General features: G+C 39.3%; 1 protein-coding gene across 11 annotated transcripts in view; it reads left to right on the top strand.

The window, feature by feature from the left end:
* The window catches only part of HECW2 (HECT, C2 and WW domain containing E3 ubiquitin protein ligase 2), a 363,868-nt gene that overhangs the window by 136,574 nt on the left and 212,781 nt on the right, over positions 1-14,513 (top strand). For all 11 annotated transcript variants that reach the window (XM_064586855.1, XM_064586854.1, XM_064586849.1 and 8 more), the window contains one exon: positions 2,588-2,914. In XM_064586855.1, the coding sequence (XP_064442925.1) occupies positions 2,623-2,914 (292 nt within the window). In that variant the 5' untranslated portion in view covers positions 2,588-2,622. The remainder of the gene's footprint in view (positions 1-2,587; positions 2,915-14,513) is intronic.

Here is a 14,513-nt window from a genome sequence, read left to right as displayed (position 1 = left end):
AATTTTTTAGAGAGAGAGGGAGTGAGTACGAGCAGGAGGGGGTTAGAGGGTCAGAGGGAGAGAGAGAATCTTAAGCAGGCTCCACGGGAGCATGGAGCCAGACACAGGTCTTGATCTCACAACCCTGAGATCAGGACCTGAGCTAAAACCAAGAGTTGAATGCTTCACCAACTGAGCCACCCAGGTGCCCCCTTAATGAGGCTTTTAAACCCCGAACTAATAAGACTTTTTGAGATGAAATGGCATAGTTGATTCTATTTAATAAATAATAAGGCTATTATTAAGCAGAAACTTGCATTTGAATATTTGTTTTACCCCTGGCCTCATAATAACCAGAAACTTGGCCCACCCTCACAAGAGTCCTTGGGACATAGTTACTTGGATATATTGCATTTACTTCAAACCCACCCAAGATGGTATTGATTTTCTCAGCCCTGTCAATGTTTCTGGGATTTTGTTGTCACTTAGACTGAAAATCTAGACTTAATCCTAATTTTCCCCCACTTTTATCCCCTGTATTCATTCTGTTGCCAAGTCTTTGGGTTCTTTCTTTGAAATATTCCCAATTGATATATTTCCTTTCTGTGTTACTAAAATCCATTTCTCAGCACTCAGTGCCGGATATCTTAACTAATCTGCTTCTAACTGGTTTCCCCACTGCTGTTTCCCTCCTAGCCCTTTGGAGGCTTTCTAATTCTCATAACTATATTTCATATGTTGACTCTTCTGCTCGAGACCCTGGAATGGCTCCCTGCTCATCACTCTTAGTGAGGTTTCAACTGCCTTGCTTTATATTCTGTACCCGAGGTTCTTCTAATTTCTTCTCTCTCTAATCTCGCCCTTCACTGTGTGTAGTCACCGGCTTGTAGGTGCTCAGCTTTAAAAGTTCTTTCCCACGTGGATTGTTTGGAGATTGGAATTAATTTTTTAAATGTAGAAACAATTATTTAAGAGACGTGGTTGAGTTCTGAAGCTTTAACTCAAAGGGCTGTGTTTCCTCATGTAGCTGATTTCTGGCTTCTGGAAGCCAGAAGCCATGTCGAATAGGGAGGCAGGGGAAGGAGGGACTGCTTTCTCCTTCTTTCCCCATTGCAGGGTCATCTAGCACGAGGCAGAGCTCACAGTGATTTTTCATGTGTAAAGGTAGCCTGCAGCGTTTGACTTCTGTTAACTGTCTTCCAGTCCTTGGAACTACCCAAACTAAAAGTGCATTAATCAGTTCAGTAATTACATTATTACTAAAGTAACAGTAATTGCTTTTTACTAAATACTTTCACTTATGACTTTTCTAATCCTTACAACAATCTTGCATGGTACCGTAAAGTCACCTCCATTTAATAGATGAACATACTGAGACAGGGTAAAGTTTAAGTATGTGCAGCTATTGATTTATAAACACAAGTCTTCCAAATAACCTATATATATTTGTAAATCACTTAAAAGAGTAAGTGCTGTGTTGAGTGTTTGTTAAAGAGATACACGGCTAACCTCCATCCTTTCTCCACTTCATCTCCTCCCTCGCTATACACAGAACTGCTGGGGCACTCTTCCTGCTTTATAGAGACAGGAGAGCATCAAGGTTGATGGCTTCTTTTGCTGTTCAGAGGTGTTTTAGTATGATGTAGTCCCACTTGCTTATTTTTGCTTCTGTTGCCTTTGCTTTTGGTGTCAGATCAAAAAATTATTGCCAAGATTGATGTCAAGGTGCTTACTGCCTGTGTTTTCTTCTAGGAGTTTTATGGCTTCAGGGTTTATGTTCAAATCTTCCATCCATTTTGAATTTGGGGTTTTTTGTATTGTCTAAGATAAGGGTCCAGTTTCCTTCTTTTGCATGTGGCTGTCCAGTTTTCCCAGCACCCTTTATTGAGGAGACTGTCCTTTCCCCAAGCTTACATTCTTGTTGGGAGAAGTACGCAGTAACCAAATAAATAAGTACGTGGTACTGTGTGGCACATCAGATCATAATAATTGCTATTGGAGAAAAACACAGGGAGAGGGGCGGGAGGGGGAAGACTGGGGTGTTGCAGTTTTAAAGACAATGGCCACTGTATTTAAGAGAGGAGGTGACATTTGAGCAGGTTCCTGAAAAAGACTCTAATGGATTACATTCCTGTGAGAAGGAAATTGAGCAAGTTAACCTGTGCTCAACTGTATATTTCAACTGTGTCAAAATTTTTTGTCTTGCTATTTTAAAATTTAATTTCAACAGGAAACAAATACATGTCGGGGGGCGAGGTGAAAGAAAAGAGGACCATTTCTGTAGGTGGGGTGTCTGGGAAAGGATAGATCTAAAAGGGCTAGTAGCGAAATCCCCTTCTCCTTAATTGCCAGGAGGAGCTGTGCCCAGTGAAATCAAGGGTGACAGGTGTGCGATGGCCTTTGCCTTCATGTGACCTCAGTCTGTTTCTCAGGAGCTGTTTCTGACATCATCCGTTGACAGTAGAGTAATAGGTTTTATTTTGACAACAGAAGATTATTGCATGGTGGGGCTTTAATAAACACTCTTTAGGGCTTTATGTCTGGGAAGCTTAAACCTAATTCCTTGCATTGTAACGCTAATGATTCGTGCTTGTTATGTCTCTTGCAGCTTTGTAGGAAGCTAACCTCCAAGAGGCAGACGGGATGGCTAGCTCAGCCCGGGAGCACCTGCTTTTTGTGCGGCGTCGAAATCCCCAGATGCGGTACACACTGAGCCCAGAGAACCTCCAGAGCCTGGCTTCCCAGAGCTCCATGCCGGAGAACATGACCCTACAGAGGGCGAACAGCGACACAGACCTGGTGACTTCCGAGAGCCGCTCCAGCTTGACTGCGAGCATGTACGAGTACACGCTGGGGCAAGCCCAGAACCTCATTATCTTCTGGGATATTAAAGAGGAGGTGGACCCCAGTGATTGGATTGGACTTTATCATATAGGTGAGTGACATGAAATGGACTTGCATGTGACTTAGAGCATACATTTTTACTCTGATAGTACACTATTGTGTATTTTTTCCTGGGCGGGGGGGTCCGGGGGTGGGGGGACCACACACACAAATAAACCCGGCAAGATTCTGGGACTTCTTTTTCCTTCTTCTTTAGAAGGGAAAGAATCAACAATAATAAATACCTTTGCTGATATGAATTTTGTGGTTATATTTCTACCCTGATTAAATGCCAGAACCTGCAGATTTTATAATATTTTCTTTTTAAAGCTTCACATTGCCCTTAATCAGTAGTCCCATTTCGGGAAGAATTGGGTATTAACTTTTACTAATATTTTTAAACTGATGAAAAAGATGTCTCGATTTAGATAACTAATGTGAAAAAATGTTCTGTACTTTCTTTTTTTTTTCCCAGCAAAGCAAAGTTTATTGAGCAATAGTAAAGTGATAGTACAAAGCTCCCAAAGAGGGAGGGGACCTGAGAGAGCTGCACTGTTCTTTAGTTTCTAAAGATTGAATTTCTTGAAGAACAACTTGCAGTCTATGGTATCTTTTTATTTCAAAATTCCTGATGTGTCCTTGATCAGTTAGGTAAAGAAAGTGTCATATTTTCCTAACAAATGACTTAGGAATAAGTTGCTATTTGTTTTAATAGAAATGTCCCAGCTGTGTTTAGCTAATTTGCACTTGTTATGCATAGGTGAGCGAATGATGAATGGCATATGCCAGAAAATATAAAATTTGCTTTATTGAAAGTAAAAATCCAAACCCTACCAACCGGGCTTAAAGAAAATCTAAATTAAACCTGATAATAAAAATCTAACATTCCCCAAAGTTGGGGAAGTTTTTCACTCAGTGAAGGGAATTCCTTTCAAAATTTAACATCAAGTATTTTAATAGAAAGACATGTTTGCTTTCACTGTAAATTATAAACCAGGCATTTTTGTTGTTTGTTTTTTTGGAGTGAACTAGGGGGAAAAAAGACCTATTTGTTTATGGCAGTGCTTCTCATTCAGGGGCGATTTTACCCCCTACAGGCCATTTGTAATGTCTGGAGACATTTTTGGTTGACACAGCGGGGTAGGGAATGGGAGACCAGGGATGCTGCTGGACGTCCCGCAATGCACAGGACCGCCTCCCACAGCCATCTGTTAGCACCACCCTTGACAAACTCTGATTTAAGGCAAAGTAACATCCTTGCTGACAGTTTATCAAAATGTTCAACCCACTAAAATTTACGTTTCACAGCAACAAAGAATTTTATGTTGACTAATATTGATTGGTATTTACTAATGTAACTCTATTAATCATGCTGGATAACAAGAAATCTAAAATGGCAAAAAAAATTTCAAGAACTTTTATTTTTCTGTTTCCTCTTATGACAATTTTTACCCAGGTGTGTTTAAATATATATTGAAGATGGGGAAGGTAGGATTTAAAAATTGTATTTTTATTTCTGATAGCTATTATATTCACAAAAAAGTCTTACAATTTTGATGGGACTTTGGAAGTGATTCTTTTGGTTTTTTGTAACTTCAACTTTTTAGATTTCACCAAACTGTTTTCTTTTCATTTTAATATGATTTTTTAAAATATTTACCTATCTTCAAGTTTACTAACTTTTAATATTTTCATCTTCATTCTGTTGTCAGTCGCATCCAGTGGATTTTAAAATTTCAGTTATTTGACTTTACATTTGTAGAGTTTTCATTTCTTTTTCTTTTTGTATATTTTATTTTTCTCATGAGATTCCCTGTATGTTAACTCACTCAGACCATATTTTCATTCAGTTATTTGAATTGAATCGAATGTATCTGCTTTAAGTTCTCTGCAAAATCCAGTATCTGGGCAGTTTCTATTATCTGTTTATCTGTTGACCATGGATCCCATTTTCCTGTTTCTTTACATATCCAGCAGTTCTTGATTTTACACTGACTATTGAGAATTCTAAGTTGTCGAAATCCCGAGTTCTGTAGAACAATTTTTATTTTAATGTTAATTTTTATCCTAGTAGGCAGATTTCTTTTTTTGAACTTGCTAGGTATAATTTTCCCCTTTGTGAGGATGGATCCGTGGAAAGCCCAAAGTGGTTCCCCAGCACTTCTAACTTGATGGGGTTCAGCCTCCAAGTTTGGTCTCCCCTATGGATTTTGTTAGGACTTGGTTTAGGGCTTTGCTAGGCTAAATCTATGGTAAGCCTTGTTGGCCTTTGTACTTCTTTCTAAGTAGTGGCATTTCTGATGTCTGAGTGGATGCCTGGAATGTCGACCACGTGTCTTTTCTCTGGCTGGGTCATAACTCCAGTGTTCTCTAGCACTGCTGGGCCTCTAGGAACTTCAGCGCACTCTCAGCCCCGTTAGCAGCTACTCTCTACAAAGCCTTGGTAGTGTTTCTCTGCACATGCGCAGTCCAGACATTAGCCTAGGGCTTGTGGGTATCCCGATGCACTTCTGACCTTCACCCCTCCATAGTTCTTTCCTTCCCCATGCCCTGCCTGTTGATCCATACTCTGATCTCTGCATCCTCAGCCTGTCAGAACTTCCATGGACTCAGGAAGTTGTCCCCTGGCTGAGATCTGGGTGGTCATAGAGTCACCTCATCAGTTTCTCTTCCCTCTGGGGTTTTCGTCTTAAGCCACCTGTCATGCAATGTCTGAAAACCACTGCCTCCCAGTTTTACAGTGGTTTCCATCAGGAAGGCTAGTCTGGAACTAATCACTGCCCTAGGCCCTGAAGCAGAAGTTTCTTCCATGCTTTTGATTTCCCGTAGGCAATGAGAGATTTCACTTAATTTTCCCATCTCACCATTTCCAGAGAACTCTGAATGAATAATAAATGGTGGCTTAAGTTCCATGGGCTTGTTAGTTCTTCTTAGTGTTTTTTCTAATAGTTTTAGATCTTTGGCAGGGCAGAGAGAACTGGAGCCCTCAGACCTCTCAAGGGACTGGGATGAACACAGAGACTAGCATCTGCAGGTGAAAATACCATGTACTTGGGGTTCTAGGGCATGTTGTTGGTTCCAACAGTTCTTCTGCAGCAAAGGAGTCTGAAAGGCACAGGTCCCAGCATCTAAGACATTAAATCTGGTTCATTTCTATGGTTGAAGGGCCACAGCTATCTTTCAGAGGAAGCCTGGCTGATCTGGGACCTCAGAATGAGTGAACAGAGACCTGGCTTTAGACAGAGATAGCCATTGCTCCTGGGGCTAAGGTGGGCTATTCTGACCTCTAGGCTGGAGGCAGCCTCACTTCTGTGGGGACTTTGCCCTCCCATGTGGAGAGGGGTAGGTGGCAGCTTTGTGGGTTTTCACAGAGAGCTGTTTCCTGATCCTTCTTCCTTACAGGGTCAGGGCTCAGCAGCAAGCCATTCATCTCAGGGCACGTAGGCCCTCCCCAGAGTCAGGAAAGTTCTAAATTTACATGGTAATCCAACGAGTGAGTAGTCTAGGAGTGGGCTGTGAGCCAGCTCTGGGCCGGGGAGATGTAAGGGAAAGACTTTGGGGGAACTTCCTTTTCCAGTGAAAAGCCAGAGTCTCCTGTAGAGTCATTAAATTTCCTTTTCTCTTGTACCTGGGGCTGTGGTGACAAGATGTGATATCTTGAACTGTTGCATCCATGGAGCAACCGTAAGACATCAATCGAGATTAAAAGCTATGAATGACAGAGCAGAAAGTCAGAATGAGCTTGGACTGGCACTCCAAAGTTCTTGCCATATGTGGAAAAAATCTCCCCCTCTTTGCTTAAGTCCTCACTGTGAAGCTCTCTTGTATCTGCAGTTAATCCTGACTGAGCTGCTAGGTGGTATAAAGATGCCGAAGGGAAAAGGAGGGACACGAACTGCTTGTGATGGCAGGACAGAGAGTGTGGGCTACTCCAGTAGTTACTACTTCAGGGAATGTGCCTGGGGCTGCTTTAACAGACTTAAAAACCACTAGGTCATTGTTTTTATTTTTGTTTTTTAAAGTAACAAAAATCTGATATAAAAATTTTGAAAACAGTAACTCCAAGCCATGTGGAAATTTTCAAAAGTTTAGTAGGGCCAATCATATGACAGGAAGCATCTACGGAATGAGTAAGGAAGAAACGCGAATATATACCAAACTGTTCTGGGGCACTATTACGTGAAGGTGGCGAGGTGATACATTTGGAGAAACCCGAAAGAAAAGAGGAAATGCAAGGCCAGGATAGAGAAAGGAATTCCGGGGCACAAATTATGTCACCAGTTTAAGGCTGTTGCGGCTAAATAGAAATACAACAGTAGCATACATGTCAGGTGCGGCCTCAAACTCCTGTCCCTCCTGGTAGGGAGTAGAAGAAGAAGAAGAAGCCCCCCTTCAGTCGAGTCCTGAGAAGCCGGACTGTTTCCTAGCAATGCCCAGTTTTATTTGTGGAACAGAGAGATGGTCTCTATAGAAATGAATCCCAAAGGAAAAGGATTTGGGTGGAACGTCTGGCCAGTGAGGTGTGGCTTATTGGCACACTCTGCACTTTGATTGTGTTTCTCTTGGCTTACATTTTCTTACTCTCAAGAAGTGTGAGTTTTGCTTGTGTTTGGCTAATTGTTAATAAGGTTTTGCATTGTACAAGTCAGTCCAGGTGACTTTTAGCTAATCTGGAGCGAAAATATATACTCCTGGATCAGAAAAATAAATTGTTCTCCAGGCATTTTAAGCAGTATATACATCCTATTGGGAATACAAAGGGAAAAAAATTGAAAATATCAAAGTGCCATTTGGGGTAAATTTGGGGGTGAACATAATTCTTAAAACAGGTGCTAATTATATTTTCTCTCTCCAGAAAGTCTCAGATACACCCTGAGATTTCCAGAGATGATTGCAATGTAGCTATAGCTCTGAATCTCCAAATTACAGCAATTAATGCCTTGCAAATGGTTTTCAAAAATCACTAGATTTATAACTTATTGTTGGTCTCCGTAATGAGAAGTGACCCCTGACAAGAGTAACACTGCTACTCATTGCTTCCTTCTAAGCAGTCTAAATAAAAGGAGCCAAATGCTTAAATGTGCAAAAGCACTTAGGGTACGCAACACCGCTTTCCACGAAAAACCAAACGATCACTGTTTAAAGAGTCGGCAGAGTATATTCTGTTTGTTTCAGGCTCGCTCTCTAATTCCCCTTAACCTTTGGTCTTGTGCTTTGCTTTCTGGCTATTCAGAAGAAACACACTTCGAAAGGCTTACTCTGCCATTTCTCATTTTCAGTCAACTTCAAGTACCCGAATAGAGCTAGGAAAATGCACATTATGAAAACTAGACATCTATACTGTTCTGTACACCAGAGCTACTCAGAGTGCTGGCCTACAATTGATCTATGACTAGATAAGAAGCTTCCTCTAAGATGTAAATCAATGTCCTGCATTCTTCATTGAGAAAATCTTGCTATTAAAAAATTAAATTAAATAATGGGCTTATTGATGCAGCTGTTTCATATTCTGGCTCAAGCTTATCTTGCCACAGACCAGTAATAAATAGTTTGCCAGCATTTCTCTGGATCGCCCTTTGAGTATACCTCTCAGTGTCTGCGTGTTGATTACATCTTCAAAGATGAATGGCAGAACGGCCAGACTTGCCTCTATCCTAAAAAATACTGTGGCTCATGTGGTATGATGTTTTTCATATTTCTTTGCATTTGGATGGTAAAATAGAAGTAGGATCACAGTAGTTAACCAAGGCATTGAGATTATGTATTTCAGAGCTTTAAGATCCCAAAGTTTAAATCGATGTTTTACAGATAAAAGAATTAAGGTCCAGCGTGGTGTTGCTCTACGCCAGTGGGAGGCAGCCAAGGCTGCTTCATTTCTCCCCCTTGTGTTGAAAAATACAGTCCAGTGTTTTCCAGCCTTCAGTTATTTACTCAGCACCTTCTTGATTTTTACAGTATGGGATTATCACCTGTACTTTAATATTTTTCTTTAAACCATCTGATTGAAAGAAAGGAAGGAAGGAAGGAAGGAAGGAAGAAACCATCCAGTTCTCTACCCTGACTTTGTTTTAAGCAGTAAGCCTTGGGAAGGGTGTTCTGTGTCAATTGTAATTCTTTCTCACATACATTAACTGTTAAAAAAATAACTTTTGTAGACCGTGCCACCACGATTATCACCCATGGCACACTTTGCGAAATTCTGGGGTTTTCAGTGGTTAAGAGCACAGGTTCTGCAATCAGACAGACTAGTAAATTCAAATACACTTACTGGCTTGAGCGAATTACGTCATCTTTTTGATGTCGGTTCCACATGAAGAGCAGCAGAGCCGCCCTACGTGTGCTGCTCATGACAGAAGCCCTTTTTGAATTATGTCACCCTTTTAAATCTCAGTTTCCTCATCTGTAAAAAAAAAAAAAAGACAAAAAAAGTACCAGTATCACGAGAAAGAAGATAATGTGTATAAAGCTCTCAAGAAGGTGCCTAGGCTTATTCTAAGGTCGTGCTGATTGCAAACTATCATCATTATTTTGGCTACTGTAAATAATAATAAAGTCATTTTCCTGGTAGCCTGAAGCTGCAGCACAAACTTATCTACTGGATGAATCCACAAGAAGGGATGTCCAGATTAAAGTGACACACCAGACCGCTTCTGCTTATAAAAACCAAAATCCAATCCTTTGAGTCAGAGTTCTAGAAATTATATAAAGCACTTCAAATTTCAATGGTAAATAATACAGTATTTTGAGTATTATATAGGTTCTGAACCAATATGCTTTTCAAGGTGATGGGAAAACTGCAGCTTAATCCCAAATTCAATCAAATGGAACAAAGAATTTATGTATTAAGTATTTAGTTTCCAGAATAGCTATAAAATATAGTGAAGAGTGACTGTTTGTAAGCTCTTTTGGTATTTTTACATGATTACTGCCAAAGAAAAGTTGTTTCAGGTCATGTCTTTAAATTTTAGAAAATGCTTTTAGAGAATAAGGGCTTTGAACATGAAATGGTTTTTGGAACAACTTAACTCTAAATTGCTTTTTGTTACCTAGTTGTATTAGCCTCATTCAGATTATGCTGTACAAATGAGCTAACCCTGAATCCTCCATGACTTAGGAGAACAAAAGATTATTTCTTTCTAATACTATGTGTCCAACATGGATTGACAGGGGGCTTGCTTTGTACTGTTGTTTAGAGATGCAGGCTGACCATTCTCCTGATTTTTGCCATATCGGATTATTAAAGGCTCACCATCGTGTCATTACACCATCTGTAACAGAAGGCCTCTCTGGGCAAGTGTCAAGGGAAGAGGGTACTGGAGACTCCTACATCAGCTCTTAAATGCTTTGGCCCCAAAGTGACACATCTCACTTCTTCTTAGAGACTCCATTCAACATTAGTCCCATGATCTGCCTAACTGCCTAGATACTGGGAAATGGGGAGAAGCCGTTGGCTCTTTAGGGAGCAGTTGATGTCTCTACCATAGTAGATGCATCTTGCTAACGTATCAGGTCCTCTGGTCTGTTTCAAAGCCTAATGCATCCTTGCATGATCACTGCAAGAATAGGTGCTGGGTATTAAAAAGTGTCATACTTTCGTATACATTTTACAACCTGTTCAGGATACTGACTGAGAAGACACACCCAGAGCAGGACCAAGGACAGTACCTGTGTAATTTGTGTCACTTTTCCTTGAAGGATGCTTATATAGGTACCATAATTAGTAAATGTGAAATGATTGTAAATATTTTTTGATGGAATTAAGATAACATTGGCATGAGGTTTAGAAATTAGTCATTCCACAGGCGCCTGAATGGCTCAGTCAATTAAGTGTCTGACTCTTGATTTCGGCTCAGGTCATGATCTCAGGGTTGTGAGACTGAGCCCTGGGTTGGACTTTGCACTGAGCATGGAGCCTCTCTCTCTTTCCCCTCCCCATCCTACTCTCTCTCTCTCTCAAAAAAAATTCTTCATTCTGATAAAACCCATTACTAACTCACAAAATAATTGCTTACCACACATACTGTTTTTATAATATTTGTTACAATTGGCTTTTCATGCTTTTCTAAGGACTAATGGGTACATCAATAAAGAAAATACATTTATAATACCATCTTTTTATCCTGATATCTCTCTTAAAGTCTGTTTGTCTGTTATCAGGTTGCTGTGTCAACTTTCTTTTGGTTAGTTTTTGCTCGATATATCTTTTCCCACTGATTTCCTTTCAGCCATTCTTTGGCATGCTTCAGATATATCTGCTGTAAATCATCTATGGCTTTATGATTTTTAATCCAATCTGAGTGACCCTCTTTTAAAGTTGGTGCATTTTGTGTTTTAACATTTGCTGTTATATTTTTATATATTTGGATTTATTTCCACATCCTATCTTGTTTTCTGTATTTTATGCCTTTTTGTAGTTTTTTTTTTTTTTGATGTGCTTTTGTGCCTTCCATTGAAATGATGAGTTTTCTTTACTCCCTACCATCTATTCAGTCTATTTGTTTGAAAGTTAAATTTCCTAGGTCTAGTCTGTTAGCAATTATCCTTAAAATATTTGTCATGCATACTTGAGTTAAAGGTTAAAATGAATCAGTATCTTTAAATACCTCTCAAACTGTACAAAGATCTTAGAACATATTTATTACAATCACTTCCTTCTCCATCTTCTCTTTTACTGTTGACAACATTTAATTCCATCCTGTTTTAAACCTCTTTTCCTATACTAGTCATTACTGTTATTGTTGTGGGTTTTTTATAGACAGGGATTATTCCAGTTTTGTATTCTGCATAAAAAGCCATGAGAAAACTTAGTGTCTTAAAACAACAATGTACTGAATAAGTAAACAATAAGGGTAAAAGAAGAAACTTATCTGAATCAGCAACACTAGAGTACATGAGGTTTGATTTTCCTGCAAAACACACATGCACACACAACAAAAGTTGCGTTCTAAAATAAATGGAAACAAGCAGGAGAAGTTTAAAACTCAACTTCAAATTCTTGTTGATGTACTAACTCAAAGAATATTCATTTTTTTTCCTTGGTATTGTAGATAATGATGAGAGGTATCAGGTATACCTGAAATCTTCCCTTTGTTTTCTCCAGCAGGTTTTCCCCATTGTGGGCTCTCACGTGTTCTCTCTTTCATTTTGCACCATGTATTTTTATCTTTATTTTAAACCAGTCTTATGCTGGCAGTCTTTGAGTTACAGTTGAGCTGTGATAACTATCAAAGTCGTTATGTTAATTTCTGACAGTTGTTTTCCCACAGTCAGGCTGACACTGTTGTTGAGTTTTTGAGTAAATAACTTCACAATTGTGTATACTTCATATGGACATCAGAGGAACTATAGAGAGCATCTCAGGTTTTCAGTCTGATTTAAGTGGTAGGGACCAGAGTGTCATAACTTGGATTCAGTGGTGACATTAAGGAATTCTTCCTCTAAGTCCTATTTTGTGTTTTTTCTTTTAATTTAAATTATGAATTGCAAAACTCCCAGTGTATGCATGCTCATTGAGGAAGCCTAATGTTTCTTTCCTACATAAAAATTTATGAAGCAACAAATGATCACATTTTCTCAATTTACTGTAGTTCATAAAATCATTAGAAGACCCACACTAATGCCTTAATTACACACAGAGCTTGAACTGGGTAGAGTCCAGTGGATCCATTAACCTCAGCATTGGGTAGTAGAGTGGCAAAAAGGATGGTTTTGGAGAGGGGATATGGGATGGATCTGGATTCAAGTTCTGGCTCAGCCTCCTGTGTAAAAATGGGAATAGTATCAACCTCATAAATTTGCAAGGAAGATGAAACAAGATGACATTTGTGAAGTATATGCAGGGTGGTTTTTTCATAGGTGGTAACCACAACACCACCGAAACATTTGTTGAGAGCCTGCTGTTTGTCTGCCAGTAGGCAATGGGGTACAAACATGAATCAGCTCACATTTTGGTGGGGTGTGAGATAGGTAGAATGATGCAGTGTGTTCAGAATATTACAGAGACCATGAGAGCATGGAGAAGGAATGGTTTAAAGCCTGAGATGGGTTCAGGGACAGGTAATGTATAGAAAGAGCTTCGCTAAGAAGGTGATATTTAGACTTATCATCAAATAGGACTTTTTTAATTTTTGGTATTCACATGAGAGAAAGTCATTCTAGGAGGTGAAAATTTCATATGCATGTCACGTCTTTCTCATGAAGGGGTTACATCTGTTTTACTTGAAGATTGCACCTCTTGTCCTATTCCTTTTTCTGCCTGGCTGACTTCTGTGGATCCTTTTAGATAGGATTCAGAAGTCACCCACTCCATGATGTGCCCCCTAACTGTTCCAGGCAATCAGTCTGTTTTCCTGCTTCCTTAGGAACTTTTTCATATCACTGTTTCAGTGCCAATTACAATGTATTGTAATTTGTCTTTTTCCATGTTTGTCCCTTCGGGTGCACTCTTAACTCCTTAACTGTGTCCTGTTCATTTTGTATCCTGAGCACCTCATCCAGCTCTCTGTGCTGCATTATTCATGTGGATTAATTAATTTCATTAAAGAGTAGGTTTCTGGCTAGGGCAATTATGACGGAATAGTGAGTACTTTCCTATTGGAGATTTATTCCATATTCTGTCGTTTTCTCCTAATGATTTTATGCAACAGATCAGTTTTGGTATTCATTCACTCATTTATTTCTTCAACAATATTAGGAATTTATTATATACCAGGCATCTGAAAGAATTTTTAAAATATCTGTATTTGAGATCATAGTTGAGGAACTGTCATTCCAGTTTTTTTTCAATTATTATACAATATATTGGCCTTTTGCTTCCTCTTTCTTTACCCATGGTTCTATTTTCAATATGGAAAGCACTGTGTGTTTAAATGGAAATGAATTTATTCCCTGAATTCAGTGTGGTTAGTGCTTTGTACTCTCATTCTTTTTTGTTCTTTCTTAGTCCCTTGTTTGCAAAAATAGGCGTTTGCTGCTCTAAGCAGTCACGGGTGTTTTTCTGAAGGTTGTGTGTCTTTTGGCATGAAGAATATCTATAGCGTTCTTGACATTCTGAAATATATCACCTTTATATTCACAACATAACTATTACACATCTATAAACAAATGCTGTTATAAAATTTTCGATGGGTCAAAGAATGATCATCTTTTTTTTTTAATATTTTATTTATTTGACAGAGAGACACAGTGAGAGAGGGAATACAAGCAGGGGGAGTGGGAGAGGGAGAAGCAGACTCCCCGCAGAGCAGGGGGCCCGATGTGGGGCTCGATCCCAGGACTCCGGGATCATGACCTGAGCTGAAGGCAGACGCTTAACGACTGAGCCACTCAGGCACCCTGATTGATCATCTTTTTACTCTACAAAAATAAGTATGACTGTTTTGGGGACCATAATTATAGCACTAAACTATAATATTAGAAGCAAATATGTTACTGTAAGGCTAATCTAAAAAAAAACCGTGAAATTCCCAACGGAGAATTTATATTAAGTTAACTAGTAGGATTTTAAATATTTATATACCTTCCAAAAGCATCCAAATAGATTTTTTAAGTGTAAGTCTGTGGCATATTTTGGATAGGATAAGACATTCCATGCAAAAAGGAAAGCCTTAAGAATTCAGCGAACATCTGGAAGAGGTTAAATTTTTAGTGTT

Source organism: Mirounga angustirostris, unplaced genomic scaffold (assembly GCF_029215605.1).
Source record: "Mirounga angustirostris isolate CCGP_5_RB_7025 unplaced genomic scaffold, mMirAng1.0.hap1 SCAF_3, whole genome shotgun sequence".
Taxonomy (NCBI): Eukaryota; Metazoa; Chordata; class Mammalia; order Carnivora; family Phocidae; genus Mirounga; species Mirounga angustirostris.
This window is presented reverse-complemented; position numbering and strand designations above follow the sequence as displayed.